Source organism: Micromys minutus (genome assembly GCF_963924665.1).
Source record: "Micromys minutus genome assembly, chromosome: 27".
NCBI lineage: Eukaryota > Metazoa > Chordata > Mammalia > Rodentia > Muridae > Micromys > Micromys minutus.
In genome coordinates, this window is record NC_137962.1 from 40,939,550 (window position 1) to 40,953,940 (window position 14,391).

At 46.3% G+C, this 14,391-nt stretch overlaps 1 protein-coding gene across 22 annotated transcripts in view; it reads left to right on the plus strand.

Moving 5' to 3' along the window:
* Window positions 1–13,648, plus strand: part of RBFOX2 (RNA binding fox-1 homolog 2) — a 229,559-nt gene extending 215,911 nt beyond the window's left edge. For 12 of the 22 annotated variants that reach the window (XM_080939856.1, XM_080939870.1, XM_080939874.1 and 9 more), the window contains 4 exons: window positions 623–665; window positions 6,700–6,788; window positions 7,189–7,261; window positions 8,539–13,648. In XM_080939856.1, the coding sequence (XP_080795982.1) occupies window positions 623–665; window positions 6,700–6,788; window positions 7,189–7,261; window positions 8,539–8,583 (250 nt within the window). In that variant the 3' untranslated portion in view covers window positions 8,584–13,648. Of the gene's footprint in view, window positions 1–622; window positions 666–2,583; window positions 2,616–6,699; window positions 6,789–7,188; window positions 7,262–8,538 lie in introns of those variants that run through there. The other 10 variants (XM_080939866.1, XM_080939873.1, XM_080939859.1 and 7 more) reach the window with 3 other exon arrangements.
* The last annotated feature ends 743 nt before the right edge of the window (window positions 13,649–14,391 follow it).

Sequence of the window (14,391 nt, forward strand, 5' to 3'; positions counted from 1 at the left end):
CGTGTTCTAGCTGGAGCTGCTAAACCAGACGGTGCACATGAGAGGGAGCTGAGGATGTTCTCAAGCATACACAAAAAACTTGTTCTCGGAGTTTGTTCCGCTTCTCTCTGTACATCTACTGTGGCAGCTATCACTACACCTTTACAGCTAGTTTCCTCAGAAGTGCCGCTAGCATAGGGCGAATGCAGGTTAGCGTGTCAGAAACCACTCTGGCCCAGACGGAGGGTGAGTAGAAGACACTCGGAGGGGCTTCAGTGAAAGTGCTTATAGTCTTCCCTCCCTGCTCTGAGAGTGGTTCCTGGGAGCCATTAGTTTTTCCTTTCTTTCTGCTTCCTTATGGCTTACTTTTGTCTGCAAACAAAATGTCTTTAGCCATCATGTCTTCCAGGATAGGTGTGTCCACTCCTCATCCCTGCTGCCTCCCTCTTCCCATTAAAAAGGCCATAGTTTACTCTAATTTATCTTTTAAGTGGGATAACAAACTCTCCTGATTCTCACCCTGTGAAAAGCATGCTTGCATCCAAAGGAAAGAAAAGGCTGGCAGCCCATGGTGGGCTCTTTGTATGATTGTTTTCCTTCCACAGCTGTGTTTTTGAACTGCTCTTCCTGTGTTCTGTTATAGAATAGTGTTACAGGAACCAATCATTAGCGCTAAAATACCTCAGGTAGGAGTGCCAGTGTGACCTGCCAATCAATCAGATTGTGGATTGCAGTGAAAAAATTGAATTATACTAACCATTCCAGCTCCACGTTAGAGATGGGAACAGAGGCTTTTTTGGACAATCAAGACTTGTGAGCGTGTGATCTAAGCCCTGCTACCTCAGCAGTGCCCATATCACATCCACACACCATGGCACTTCCGGCCCCTCACCACACATCGGCCACAGACGACACATCACATGCATGATCCACAGTCGGACCACTGTTGCCTCTTTCAGCCTCAGACACAGTTGCCTGTGCTATTTAAACTAGTCTTTTATACTGGAGAGCTCAGCAGTGCTAACTGAGAGTGCCAACTGTGAGAGAGACAGGAGGAAGCAGGCAGAAGTCTGCCTGCGCGGGGCTTCAAGTCCTGTGTAGATCCCTAGTGAAATGAGAGTCAGAAATGGACTAAGCTGCTACAGAAGTGAGTTGTTACAGGTCTGGACGTGCCAGGACTCATGGCTCCTATGCCCTCTTTCCTGTCACCTGATAAGATCAGTAAGTGTTTGGATAATAGCATGCTTATTAGAGAGTTTTCCCAATAGCTTGATGCTCAGAGAAGAAAAATAGTTCATAATTTAATAACCCATTTACTTCATGTAACCCAGTGATATTTTAGAAATGAACTAATTTGGAGAAATGTGGAATAGCAAAGTATTTGAAAGATTTAATTTCTTTAAAGTTAATCTCTCATAAATCATATAAGTCAAAGATAGTCAAGTTGATCATAACTTTCTCTCCTTAACCCCAAATTTAAATGGTGATGAGATGGAACTTAATGACATTTTTGGAATATATAGATATGTGCATCCAGGGCAGAAGTGATACATTTTGTATTCAAGCCTAATCTGTGTCTGCATGAGAATTCCCTGTCTCCTGTGGCTGAGGCTCTCAGCTGGTGTGGGGAAAGAGGGCACTAGGATCACTCAGGGCCGAACGTAGAACAGATTCCTACTCCTCGGTGGTGATGTTGATCGTCACGCCTGCCAGCCCTCTACACACACACTTGCTCATGCACACACTTGCCTTGCTCTGTCCATCTGCACACTACATGGGATAGCAAGCTTTCATTTGTCTGCTGGTCTTGAGCTACACACTTTCCTCCTCAGTGTCACATGTCATTGTCTTTCAGGTAGAAAGAAGGTGTCTTGACATCACATGCTCACCAAAGTCCTGTTTTAATGTAAACCTAAAGCAAAAATACAATACAATTAAAGGCAAGGTTAAAATTAAGACAAGATGGAAGTCTTTAGGTATCTAGCCAAGGTTCACGTGCAGGGGAGCGATGGTTAGAACTTTGCTTTGTTTCAAACATACCTGCAGAAATGCTACAGAAGAATCCCAGGGGTACAGAGTTAATTTGATAAATCTGATTCAGGAAAGAAGAATAGAAAACCTCAAAGAGGCAGTACTGGTGTGGGAAACAGGCTTTCCTTTAACACTTTGGAAAGTCATTAGCAAAGAGGCTTAAAGTAGCAGCATTTACCTTTGAGAAGAAACTGGAAGTGGGAGCAGAAATAGGACAAATAATTGAGAAAACAAATTCTCAAATCTGGGAGAAACTTGGAAGAACACTAGATAAGAATATGTGGTTCCTTCCGGAGTGCACACCTAGGGAGCTCGGTTGTCAGCCCGGCAGGTGGGACAGTGGGCATGGGCCACCAGATGGAGAGTGCTAGGCAGTATTTAGAAAGGTTACAGAGAAAATTAACTGCTTTCTCAGGGGCATGTGTGGATTTGAACCAGGCTTAGCCGTTCCAGACTTGTGCCAGACTTAGGCAGCTCTGAGTTCCAGGAACCGTCTGTGTGTGCCCTCCTACACTCTGGTGTGCTGTGGCCATGCTAATCCCCATTTTTTGTTTTATTTCAAATCACACACAGATAGAATCTGCAAACTGCTTCAGATCCAACAGGTCTGATTGTGTGTAAATACATATGTCCTTTTAGTTTTTATTAATGGCTGCTTCAGTTTTTCATCAGTGCATGGTTAAAAGCAATACACATCAGCTATCCATGACTTCATATCTCCAAATGAATTATTTCTCCTCTTTTTTTGTTTGTTTGTTTGTGCAGTCAGCTGAAGAAATGTTAACATCTCACTGTAAATCTCTCAGTGGAGTCTCTGTTCCCTTCTCTGATATAACAGACGGGTTACTGCTTGTTATAATTATTAACATTGTGGTGTGGGCCAGGGCTTGGGTGGGCAAGATTCACTCCTCCTCGGGCTGGGGAGGGCCAGTTGTTAGGGTATGGAATGTTAACTCAAGTGGTGACTGACTGTTTCCGTAATACCAGGTCGTTGTGGCTGCACGCTCTAGTAATTGAGGCTGTGTACTTCACCGAGCTTGTGGTAGAGCCTAGGGCAAACCGCTGTCCCAAGAGAATGCTGGGATAGATAGAGTTAGCCAGTGCCAGTCTGGACGTGGTGGTTTTGCTGTTGTTTTAGCTCCGGATGTCGGCATGCTCAGTTTTAATGTGATTAATATTAATGTGGCGCCACCCCCCACCCCACCCCCACGCCTGAGCCCTCTTCTCCTTCCTCCCACCTTGTTCTTTTTGAAAATTTTAAGGAACAGTAATGAAAACCTTGGTGTTTCAAACTGCACTTTGCTCTCATGTTCTATATATAAATGCATTCAAATTTGCTGGTTAAAGTAAAATCAGGGATGGGGACATCTTAGCCCAGAATCTTTGTACACTATAAAACCTAGTATGCAGTTAAGTCAATTGTATGTTGTAGAGTTTGTCCTGAGTTTTATTAAGGTTCTGTAGAATACCCAATTTCAGCAAGAGCAGAAGGACTCTAGAGTGAGATGTAACTGAAAGGAATCATATCCTGGTGCACAGTGTACTTTGCCATAGGCATGGGTGAACTACCAGGCTGCTTTGGTGACGTGTTACCTGTCCAGCCCACATGTAACCCTCCTCCTTTACATGACTTTTTAGAAGACCTCTGCTGACCAAAAGCATTAATGTAGTTTTTCTTGTTGCCAGTATTCTCGCAAGCCCATCAGTGTCGATAAAATATTTTATCCTGTCCTGTACTTAAAGCACAGAGAACTTCATCAGTCTGACCCCAAAGTCAGAGCCTGCTTGTGAAAGGAAATTACTGCAGATGGAGAAGGTCCATTTGCTCCCAGTTAGCGGCCACAATTCGGAGCTGTGGTTGGAGACAGCATGCAGAATGTAGCCCCATGTGCTCTTCAAGCTCCCAGGGATCAATCAGTCCTGCATCTGAACCATCAGCGAGAATCTGCACCCTGCTCCAGTCTGTAAATGCTGTGCCTGATACAAGCTTTAGCTACTTTCACTATTTTAGCGTTCTAAAATTGTCAAGATTGTCTTGGTGTTGAAAAGAATGCTGAAAAGAAAGCAGATTGTACCAACGTACCTTTGTTACAAAGAAGTTTCACTCAAGATTCGGCTTTCATTCTGAAAAGTGAAACCATTTCTAAATAGAATGACCAGCTAAGCCTTCATGGTCAAAATAAGGACTGAACTATAAGGATGAGATTTGTGTCTTCAAACCAATGCCTTCATCAGCCTGTGTCCTCTCTGGAAGCTTAAGGACTAAGATAAAGAAAGACTGGAACAAGCCCTGTGAAGCCAGTTGTGAGGCACTTCGGGGTAGTCCAGCCTGCTCTTGCAGAAGATGTGGCTGAAAGTCACAGGATGCTTCCTGACATGCTTCACTCTGGCCATGTCACTGCAGGGTTGATAGTGGTGACTCATACTATCCCTTATAGGCACCTGTAGAATGACAGCAAAGGAGTGTTGCACGGCAACTGAGAGCCAGTGCACTTTAAACATAGCAGTGAAGCTGCTGACACTGACTTATAGCATAGACTGGAAGAGCCCCGCATAGTGCTACTACTTTACTAGAGAAAGCTTACAAGTTCATAAAATCATTTCCACAGTGAAAGTTATCAGAAACCAAAGAAGCCATCCAGAGCTGCTAAGGAGGTTACCAGAGAAGAATAAGGATCCCACTAAAAAATACTTCTTATATGCCCAGCAGTGGTATAACTGGGTCCTCAGGTAGTTCGATGTCCAGTTTTCTGAGGAACCAAACTGGGAAGTTAAGGGAAGGACTAAAGGAGTTTGCAATCCAATAGGAACAACAACATTATCAACCAACCAGAGTTCCGAGGGACTAAACCACCAACCAAAGGGTACAATGTAGAGGGACCCATGGTTCTAGCTGCTTATGTAGCAGAGGATGGCATCAATGGAAGGGGAGGTCCTTGGTCCTGTGGAGACTTGATGATCCAACATTAGGGGGATGCTAGGGTGGTGAGGTGGGAGTGAGAGAGTGAGTGGGGTAGGATGGGAGTGTTGGAGGGGAAATCTGGAAGGGGGATAACATTTGAAATGTAAATAAATAAAATAACCAATAAGAAAGGAAGGAAAGAAGATACTTCTTAGCCAGTTGTGGTGCTACATACCTTTAAACCCAGCACTTGGGAAGAAGAGGCAGGTGATTTTGTAAGTTCAAAGTCTGGCAAATTCCCAGACAACCTTGGATTAGCTCTCTCGGGTAGAGATATCATCTCCAAATATGTTTGTATGTACACACACACACAAACACACATACACACACACACACACACACACACATCTTCTCAACCCTAAAAAGCCACCCCCCCAAAAAAAGGAAATGTGAAATCTCTTGCAAAGTTAGCAAAATCTGAGCATTTAAAGGAAAAAAGAATGGGATACTTTAGCTGCAATGAGATGCAGGCCTTCTGTGGGAATGAACACTGTCTTATCTGTCATTCATGGCTGAACCAACTGAGCCAGTTGGACTAACTGAACACATATTTTTGACAGCAAAGGATGACAATAAAAATGTGTAACTGGCCAGGTGGTGGTGGCACATACCTTTAATCCCACCATTCAGAAGGCAGAGGCATGTGGATCTCTGAGTTTCAGGACAGCCAGGGCTACACAGAGAATTGCTGTCTCGGGTTTTTTAGAGTTTTGTGCTTGCTTGGTTGTTGGGTTTTTTTAGTATCTCTGAACTAGGTTTAGATAAAGTAAGTGGGCTATAAAAGGATACTGTAAGACCTTACTGGTATTGGCCTGTCTCACTGTCCTTGAGTCCTTCCAGGAGGAACATCTCTGTTCATATACAAATCAGGTGGAGTAGCTGGTTGTGATGGTTCTAAGTTCCTCAAGACTTCTCAAGAAGGTATATGAGTCATAGGGGGAAAAACTCCCAAAGGCTACTGTGGGAAAAGGAAGCAGCTGAGGCCTGTCAGACCTTGTCAGATCTAGTCAAATGCTTCTAAGCCACTTGCATTCTGATTTCCCCAAGTCTGGAATGTGGGCTAGAGTTGAGGTTTTCCTGAAGAGAACCAGGGTTAAGCGTTGAGCTTTTAAAGCCACAGTCTCTGTCCTGCCACTCTGACAAGCAGGTGGTAGATGTATTGATTCACAGGCAGTTCCCTGATATCTGGTCTGCTTGGGCCCTTCCTTCTCAGTGTTGCTCTTGACAGACATACTCTGCCAGATGGAGTCAAGCTCTGGGTTAGGTCTTCCTGTGACCTGCTGCATTCTCTTAGTACAAGCCAGTCCCAGTACAGAGACTATGAGATTGACACTGATGGAGGCAGTAGATTTTAATTCTCTTAACTGGTATATGCACGTTAACTCAATTCTCCTAACATTTCATGAACATTTTCCCTGTCAAGCGTTCCAAAAAGCACTGTGAAGTAAGATCCAAAATCATCTCTATTTCTTAAAAGCATTAGGTAGTACCTGTGTACTTAATTTTTCTTACTGTCACAAATTGGAAAGCAAATTCTTACATTGGCTAAAGCTTGATTTCCTACCATAGGAGGAGCATGCAAACGGGTGCAGTTTGAAACATCTCTTTCCATGTGTGTCTGTGTTTGTGTCTGTCCTTGTGTCTACACGTGTGTGTCTGTATCGGGGGGGAGGGGTGTCTGTCTTGGGGAAAGGTAGCTGTAAAGTCAGTTCTCTTCTCTCCTGTAGGGTGGATATGCAGCCTACAGATATGCACAGCCTGCTACTGCAACCGCAGCCACAGCTGCTGCAGCCGCTGCAGCCGCTTACAGCGACGGGTATGTACAGTGCCAGAGCAAGCAGGCCCTGAGCCCCATGCTCTCTGCTCTCCCCCTTCACCATTTCCAGAATTGCCCTGAGTCCTTGGGCTCCTGCCAGCCTGGCTCTTTCTGGAGCCTGTTCTTTACGGCCTCTGACACATAGCACCCAGGCCATACTCTTCCCATACTTGTTCTCTTGTTCTGTCTCTTCTTTGGCTGTGATTACAGTTGGTATTTCCCATCGAACCCCATTCTTTGCCGTTTGATAGTAATCAGGATTCCTCAGTTACTGCACTCAGGAGCAGAGATAGGAAGGCTTCTTCCATCTGCCATTTTCCTACTAATAGTCCAGGTCTGCAGCACAGGGCCTCAGTCTCTGTCTCACCTGCTTCCATCTGACCATGCTTCTCCTTTCCAGTTACGGCAGGGTGTACACAGCTGACCCCTACCATGCCCTCGCCCCTGCCGCCAGCTATGGAGTTGGCGCTGTGGTAAGTTTATATACCTTTTTTCTTTTGCTATGTTCCTCCTCTACATCCAAATTTTGAAAGATCTGAGGAAGTGATGCTTTGTCATTTCATCCATTGCCAAAATATGGAAGCCAAATGAGACCCTGGGAACTTATTATGTCACTTGCTTTACCTGTATATCTGGAAAGGCAGTAGGAAGGAGGGGTTGATGGGGACAGTCTTCCCAATTAATGACATTATTTAGGAGAGGATAGAGAGAATAGGTTCCTTTACCAGTGCATATTAGTAGCAAAAGCAGGAATGTCAAAGTGTCCAGTTCTCACAGCGAGCTCTCAGCATACTCAATCTTTGATTGCTGGTGCCTAACAATGTGCCTGCTGCCCTTCTGCTTTGTGTTGTGTGGCATTGAGACTCAGTGCTGTGAGCACTGCAGAGGCCAGTTCTAGTAGCCGTTGTAGGGAAGTATGCAAGAAGCATATTGAACGAGAGATGCCTTTGTTGCTGATTGGTATTCATAGTTAAAAAGGCAGGCCACTCCATAGTGATGCCAAGCGAAACTCCCATGCCCTGAAAGACCAACCCAGGGGAAGACTCCTGGGAAGGTTTCTGTACAAAGAAATAAGGCACCAGAGAAAGTCAGTTGATCCAAGTAAGGTAGCAAGCAGAGTATCGAGCACACGCATACCTCAGATTCAGCCACAGTGTCAGAAATTATCTTCACTGAACACATGGGGGCCTGTTCCCCATGTTAGCCTCCAACAGTACAGTGTAACAGCCATCTACAGAGCACCGACGAACCGTTTGTAAGTCTGTCCTGGTGCTATACAGATGAGACCTGTCTAGTTGTATGCAAACACTAAACCTTTCTAACAAGAGAGTAGAATTGTTGCAGTTTGGGCATCCATGGGCATTTCTTGAATCAGTACCCATGGGTACAGAGGTTCACGTATTTTATAGATTACAGAGGAGACCTGTTACACTGATTGAAAATGTGGCATTAGTCTAAACATAGGACATGACCACCTCTGCCAAGATGTAGTCAGTCAGAGGCAGCACACACTGACAGGTCCTGTGTTTGAAGGGAGCTCAGTAATCCAGTTTCAGCCAGAACTGTAGCAGCATTACAAAGACAGATACATAGAAACCATATCAAGTCCACCTTCTGTGCCTAGTCATGTCAGCCATTATGATGTCTCCACTGCCTCATGGCAGGAAAGAGGTGCTCCCTTGGGACATGTTGCCTCATCTCCAATGCTCTTCTCATCCTTTCAATATTCTTATGTCTCTGTTTATTGCAGGCGAGTCTGTACCGAGGTGGCTACAGCCGATTTGCCCCCTACTGAAGTGACGTGAGAGCCCTGCAAATGGGACAGCCCCCAGTTCATGAGGCCTGGCTATTGCAATATTTACTAGTAGAGGACTCTATAGCAAGATGAAGAGGAAAACAAACAAAAAGAGAGAATACTTTTTATACCTCACTATGTTCTTTGAATATGTATTTTCCCTTTAAATTTCTGCCTTTAATTCTTTTGTTCCAAAGATTGTGCTTTTTGTTTTTTTGTTTTTGTTTTTGAATTTTTGTTTGGAGGGGAGTTTTTTGTTTGGTTTTGTTTTTTGTTTGGGGATTTTTGTTTTTATTTTTGCTTTTTTTTAACTGTGGTTTAAAAAAAAAAAAAAAAAGATAGTACATTTCCACGTCTGTATGTCCACGCTTAGCGTACTCTGTCGGTCACAGAAGAGGCAGTCGAGGAGGAAGGAGCTGATACATGCATTTGATCAGAAGCCAGCAGACAGAATTACCAAAGTGGATCTGGTGCTGATTGCTGGGGGACAAGCAGAGTGGGAGCCAGCTCTGCAGCAGTGTCCCTTCTGGCCTGGCTATGGCTGGAGGCTCTGACTGGCTGTGGCTGGAATCCACATGCCTTTAGGTAGGAGTTTGTGCAAAGCAGGAGAATTTAAAAGATCCTTTTCTCTCCTAACCTCCTGCCTTTGTATTCGTTTTTTACAATCACTGACAGGCACAGCCTGGGAGTGTCGGCATGGCTTTTGGAATTTCAGTGCTGGTATTCCCAAGCATGCTCTCAGACTGTGGATGAGAAACACCTCAGTACAAGAATAATCTTGGAGTGAGCTCCAGCATAGGAAAACACTTGTTTCTTTTCTTTCCAGAAATCTCAGCATTCCTGCTGGGCTGCTGCCCCTTTAATTGAGCCACTGTGCAACTCCTCTGTTCTTTATTAACATGCTACTCCCATGTCCTCAAGATTCAGGAATTTGGGATCCGGGGATGGAAGAACGAATAGTCAGTGGCCAGATTTCTCCCCAGGTATCTGGGCACAATATGAGGATTAAAAGTACAAATTGTTCAGAGCCATTAAAGAGTGTGTCAGTACAGAATAAGAAAGACATCAAAAAGCCTCTGCTGGGGCAGGATAAGGAACCAAGCCCCTAGGCTGGCTGTCCCTACAAGTGTGCTGATGAGGGCCAGTAAGGGCAGGCAGAGGCAGTTTGTCCTCACTCCAAAGCCATAGGAATTTCCATCTTCCAGAGCCTCTGTGGGTCTCCAGCCCTTGTGGCCACTGCATCCAGCTTCACAGTGTCCTCCAGAGTCACAGCCAAGCACCTGGACCCCTTGGGGCACATTAAGAAGGCAGGCCGTGGACTTTAAGCCTGCCTTGGAAGGAGGATGTAACATGGCAAGGGTCCTCCTGCAGAGGCCATGGCAGTGAAACCTGGTTTCAGTTTTGTTTCCAAAGGACTCCTTTCTCCCCCAGATCTGAGATGTATTTGAAAGGCAAGGGTCCCACAGAGGCCCCCAAATGAAGGCATTAGGAAACAGGAGTGTCAGCTGGCTTCCTGGTCAGTTCACCTGAGAGGTCGCTGCTAAAGGGAGTAGTAGTTCAGAGACATGAGCTTGGGTGTTGTTAAGGTCTGTTTTAGAGTTGTTTTATTGGGGTGTGGTTCTTTTGTTGTTGTTGTTGTTGTTGTTGTTGCCTCTGCCTCTACACAGTTTTGACTGATAAATGATTCATGTCCCTGAATTAAAGTGGCTGACATTTGATGGCATCAAGCATCCTTTTGTAAGCAGGGAGGGCTTTGGCCCGCAGTTGACACACACCATCTTGCTCTCAGATACTGTCTCCTAGGATATCTGTCTCCCAGGGAGACAGCATGGGAGCCAGAGAGCCCGGTGTAGTCACTGATTCTGGAGCAGTGTGTGGAATAGGAAACAAGACTGCCTGCCACTGACCACTTCTGGAGTCCCTTCCCCCAAGCCAAAGTTTGGTTTATTGTTGCTGTTATGACAGTTTTCATTGTATGTGCATGAATATTTTAGTTAGGGAAGGGATGGGCGGGGCCTCTTGGGGTTCTAGAGAATGGGGGCAGAGGGACTTTTTTTTCTTTTGTCTCTTCTTGAGAAAATTTTACTGGCTTGAGGAACACACATTTTGGGTCTTTGTTTAATAAGGGCCATTCTCACAAAAAGGCAAGCCCCTTCACCTGGTGGAGACTAGGCCAGCCCCTCAACAGTTGTATCCACAGAGGGTAGAAAGGGAGGAAGAATTGAAGACTTCTTTTTTTCCTAGACAAGAATAAGGGTGACCATGGCAGGGCAAAGAGGACAGTCCCCATGGCCCATGCTGCAGGGACCTGAGGGGCCTTCATGCACTTCATTGCAGCTGGTTCTGTGGAGGCCTCCAAGGCCAGTTGGTTTGCCAGCATGTCTCTGCTGCATTGTACAAGGACATCTCTGGTGCCACTTCCTCAAGCTACTTTCCAAGGAAGCCAAATGGAGTTTGCTTTTTATGCAAGGGTCTTTGGATTTCAGGGTGAGCGCTGAGAGTTGGCTCCCCTAAGTGTCTGGATTTCATTGTCTTGGCCTCATGGTTGGTCCTCAGGACCACTGTGCTGGAGTGTTGGACTGGTTTAGGAAGCAGGCTAGAGGAGACAGGCACTTTGTGACTCTGTTTGAGGATTCTAGGTGATGATTTCAAAAAGATGGCTGATGCTGAATCGCAGTGTAAGAAGGGCGTTTTCAGTTTCCCAGGCTTCTGCAGCCTGGGCTCTCTATGCTGCGAATCTTACTAGAAGCTGGGCTCTTTTAAGGAGACTTGTAATGAAAATGTTTGGCTGTTCCTCTTTCAGCCCGGAGAGCTGCCTTAGGTCTTTTCTAGAATCTCTGTGTTACTTAGTTCAACCTCAGCCCAGAAGCACCATGCTACTACTTGTCATTTTAAGGCTCTCAGGTTTCCAGGAACCTCTGCCACCGTCACCCTGCAGCAGCCGCTGTCTGAACTGAGCCAGCGTGTTTCCTTCCCTTGGAAACCACCTGGCACTCGGCTCTTAGTTTAAGGAGAGCTCATGGCTTTTCCTCAAACGTGGACTCCTCAGGGGCTGAAATGTTTAATTTAGGCTGTATTTTCTTAGAGGCGCAGCCGGCAGGTCCATGGCCACCTCCATCCTGTATCTACCTAGTCATATAGTTTCCAGACGAAAGGGACTGTGAGGGATATGAGGCTATGCAAGAGCTGCATAGTGTGGCCCTCCCTGTGCCAGGCCATTGAGGCCAACCAAGGGCGGTCTGCACACAGGTGTGTCAGGAAGGGTGGGAAGCTGCCTGGTGAACCTTCCCCTTTGGTCCAGCTAGTTCTCCACTACTCAAAACTCTAGCATGGTAACGTTTGCAAAATTGCAGACTATTCCCCAGGATATTAGGAGGAAAGGGACTTTGGGGGGGGGGGTGGGGAAGGGGTCGTGGTGTTTTAAAACATAAGTTACCTGTTTGCACTGTTTTCAGATAGGAAACAATAGTGGGCACGGTGAACATCTAATGTAAACGTGTGTTTTATTTTGTCATGCTCTTGAGAATGTCTGATCATTTGTAGTATACACCAGTGACACTTGATTCTCTGTTGCATAAAACACTATATTTTTGGAAGTGTTGCTGTCCCACCTCCCTCTCCTGTGTACCTCCTTTATCCTTGCTTCCTCATCAGCCAGGCAGTTGCCATCCCTGGGCTAGAGCGGGAAACAGGGCCCCATCCCAAGCAGGCTCTGGGTGCCCTACGCCAGCATGTGCCCTCTAAGCTACTGAGTGCAGGACAGTCCCTTGGCAACTTTCCTTTTGAAAGGCTCACCAACTACCACAGGTTGCCAAACTCTTCAGCGAGGCACTAGAAGTGAGCCAGGGGGCACGGGTCCCTGAAGTATTGTGATTGGCTGTGGAAGCCATGTTCTTATGCAAGTTACCGAAACTGTAGCCAGTTACAGTGTACTCAGGAAAAAACAGTAGATGAGTTCAGCCATGGTGGTGCTGGCTGGCAGGGATTGGTAACTGAGAACTGCCCATCGGCCAAAACTCAACCTTGCCTTGACAGAGACCTCCCACCTAGGGGGCAGCCCTCTGTACATGCCAGCGCTGGGGGGAGGGGGCTTCATTCACTCTGGTAGGCAAAAAGGGAACAGCGATGCTCTTTCCTTCCCTCCCTCTTCCGGTTACCAATGCCAGATTCCCAGGGGCACGCGAGTTTTTGAGTTTTTCAGAAAATGCTTTTGGTTTGGTTTTTCCAGGGACTGATGTGCTTTAATCGCTGTCTGTCCCCATCAGGACTCCTAGCTTAGCTGTTTTCTTGTATTTTCTGTTCACAGTATTTTTTGTGTGCGTGCTTGTTGGGCAGCTCATTTTGGCTGCATTATATATTGAGTGATGAACTGATCCTTTTTTTTTCCCCCTAAGAGACATGACTTTTCCCCATGTCAGCATTCAGCGTGTGAATAGCTAGAGCCACCCTGGGGCTGACACGTTTAAGTTAGAGCTGCAGAGCGAACTGAGGCGCTCAGTTTTTGAGTCTCTATCTTTTCAGGCTCAAAGTACCACAGAACCTCGCTCTTCTCCACACCCCTGTGGCAGGGAGTAGCCTGCCTAGTACGTGTGGTTTCCCTGTGGCAGGACAGGTACCACTGGGACATGGGGGCATACTCGGATGCTTGTCCAATTGACCACCCAGCTGTGTCTCCTTCCTTACCATCCTCTCCCAAAGTCACCTCCTAGGGCACCCGAGCTGCTTGCCCAGGGTCCTGTTTCCCTGCTAACTCCAGAGAAGCACCCAGGGCTTTGTGACAGTCTCTAACTCCCTTTCTCCCTCTCTTCCTCCCTTAAGAATCATAATTGTATAGTAGCTTTCAAACCATACAGTATTCATTGGGTTACTCCTATTATTATCAAGTAGCTGGGATTGTGAAGGTTGGAGTAGTTAGATCTTTAGCTTTTATTCATTATTTTTTGTATTACTCTCCATGTGTATAAATTATTGATCATGTTGCTGGCTTTTATAAACTCTTAGCAAAGGAGGGGCCCTGCCTCAGCCTTTGCAAATGGTAATGAAGCACTGTTTTTAAATAAAAGAGAGAAACACCACCTCTGGCAGCTTTTGGCTCCTTCTTTCTTGCCTGAACTCCAGGCTCTAACATGGAAAGAGGAAGAGAAACCACAGCACTTTTTCCTGAAAGGCAGCAGACTCCATCTGTCTGTCCCCTTCATCCTCCCACTGCCCACTTGCAGGGCCTCAGACACCACGCCACCTGCTGAACACTCCCAAGGTAAGTGCCAGCTTCCCTGGCTTTTGCTGCCCGTCTCATGTTCATTGTCACTGTGGGGAATGTCTCTGCTGTTAGACCGGCCTTCAACCACCCCTCTCTAGTGGTTTCTGTGCCAGTATCCCAGATACCTAAAGTTTCCCCAGTCGCTGCCTTCCCGAGTCATGGGGAGTGTGGAGATGCTCCCTGATGTATAAACCTTGGCTTCTTCCTTCTCTGAGCTGCCTGCTCTCAGGTGAGTCCCCCTCCCCCACCCCGTGCTCTGCACCTTCTCCTTCCACTTTATCAGCTAAGGGCCGTGTCTCCTCCCTTACCTTTTCCTGACTAAGGTCTTTAATCTTAAATAGTTACTTACATTTTTTTCCCCACAAAAATCCCAAGCTCTCTTCTCCATGGCAACCTGGATTAAGTTGCAACCCACCGCCTCTGCTTGCCCTTCACTCTCCAGAAGCAGCCCCTTCAGGTGAGAACAGCAGGTTCAGTCCCAGGTGGTGTGTCCGCACAGTGACCTCTGACCTCTCAGCTGCCTCTGAGGGTCCTGGAACCGGCAGATT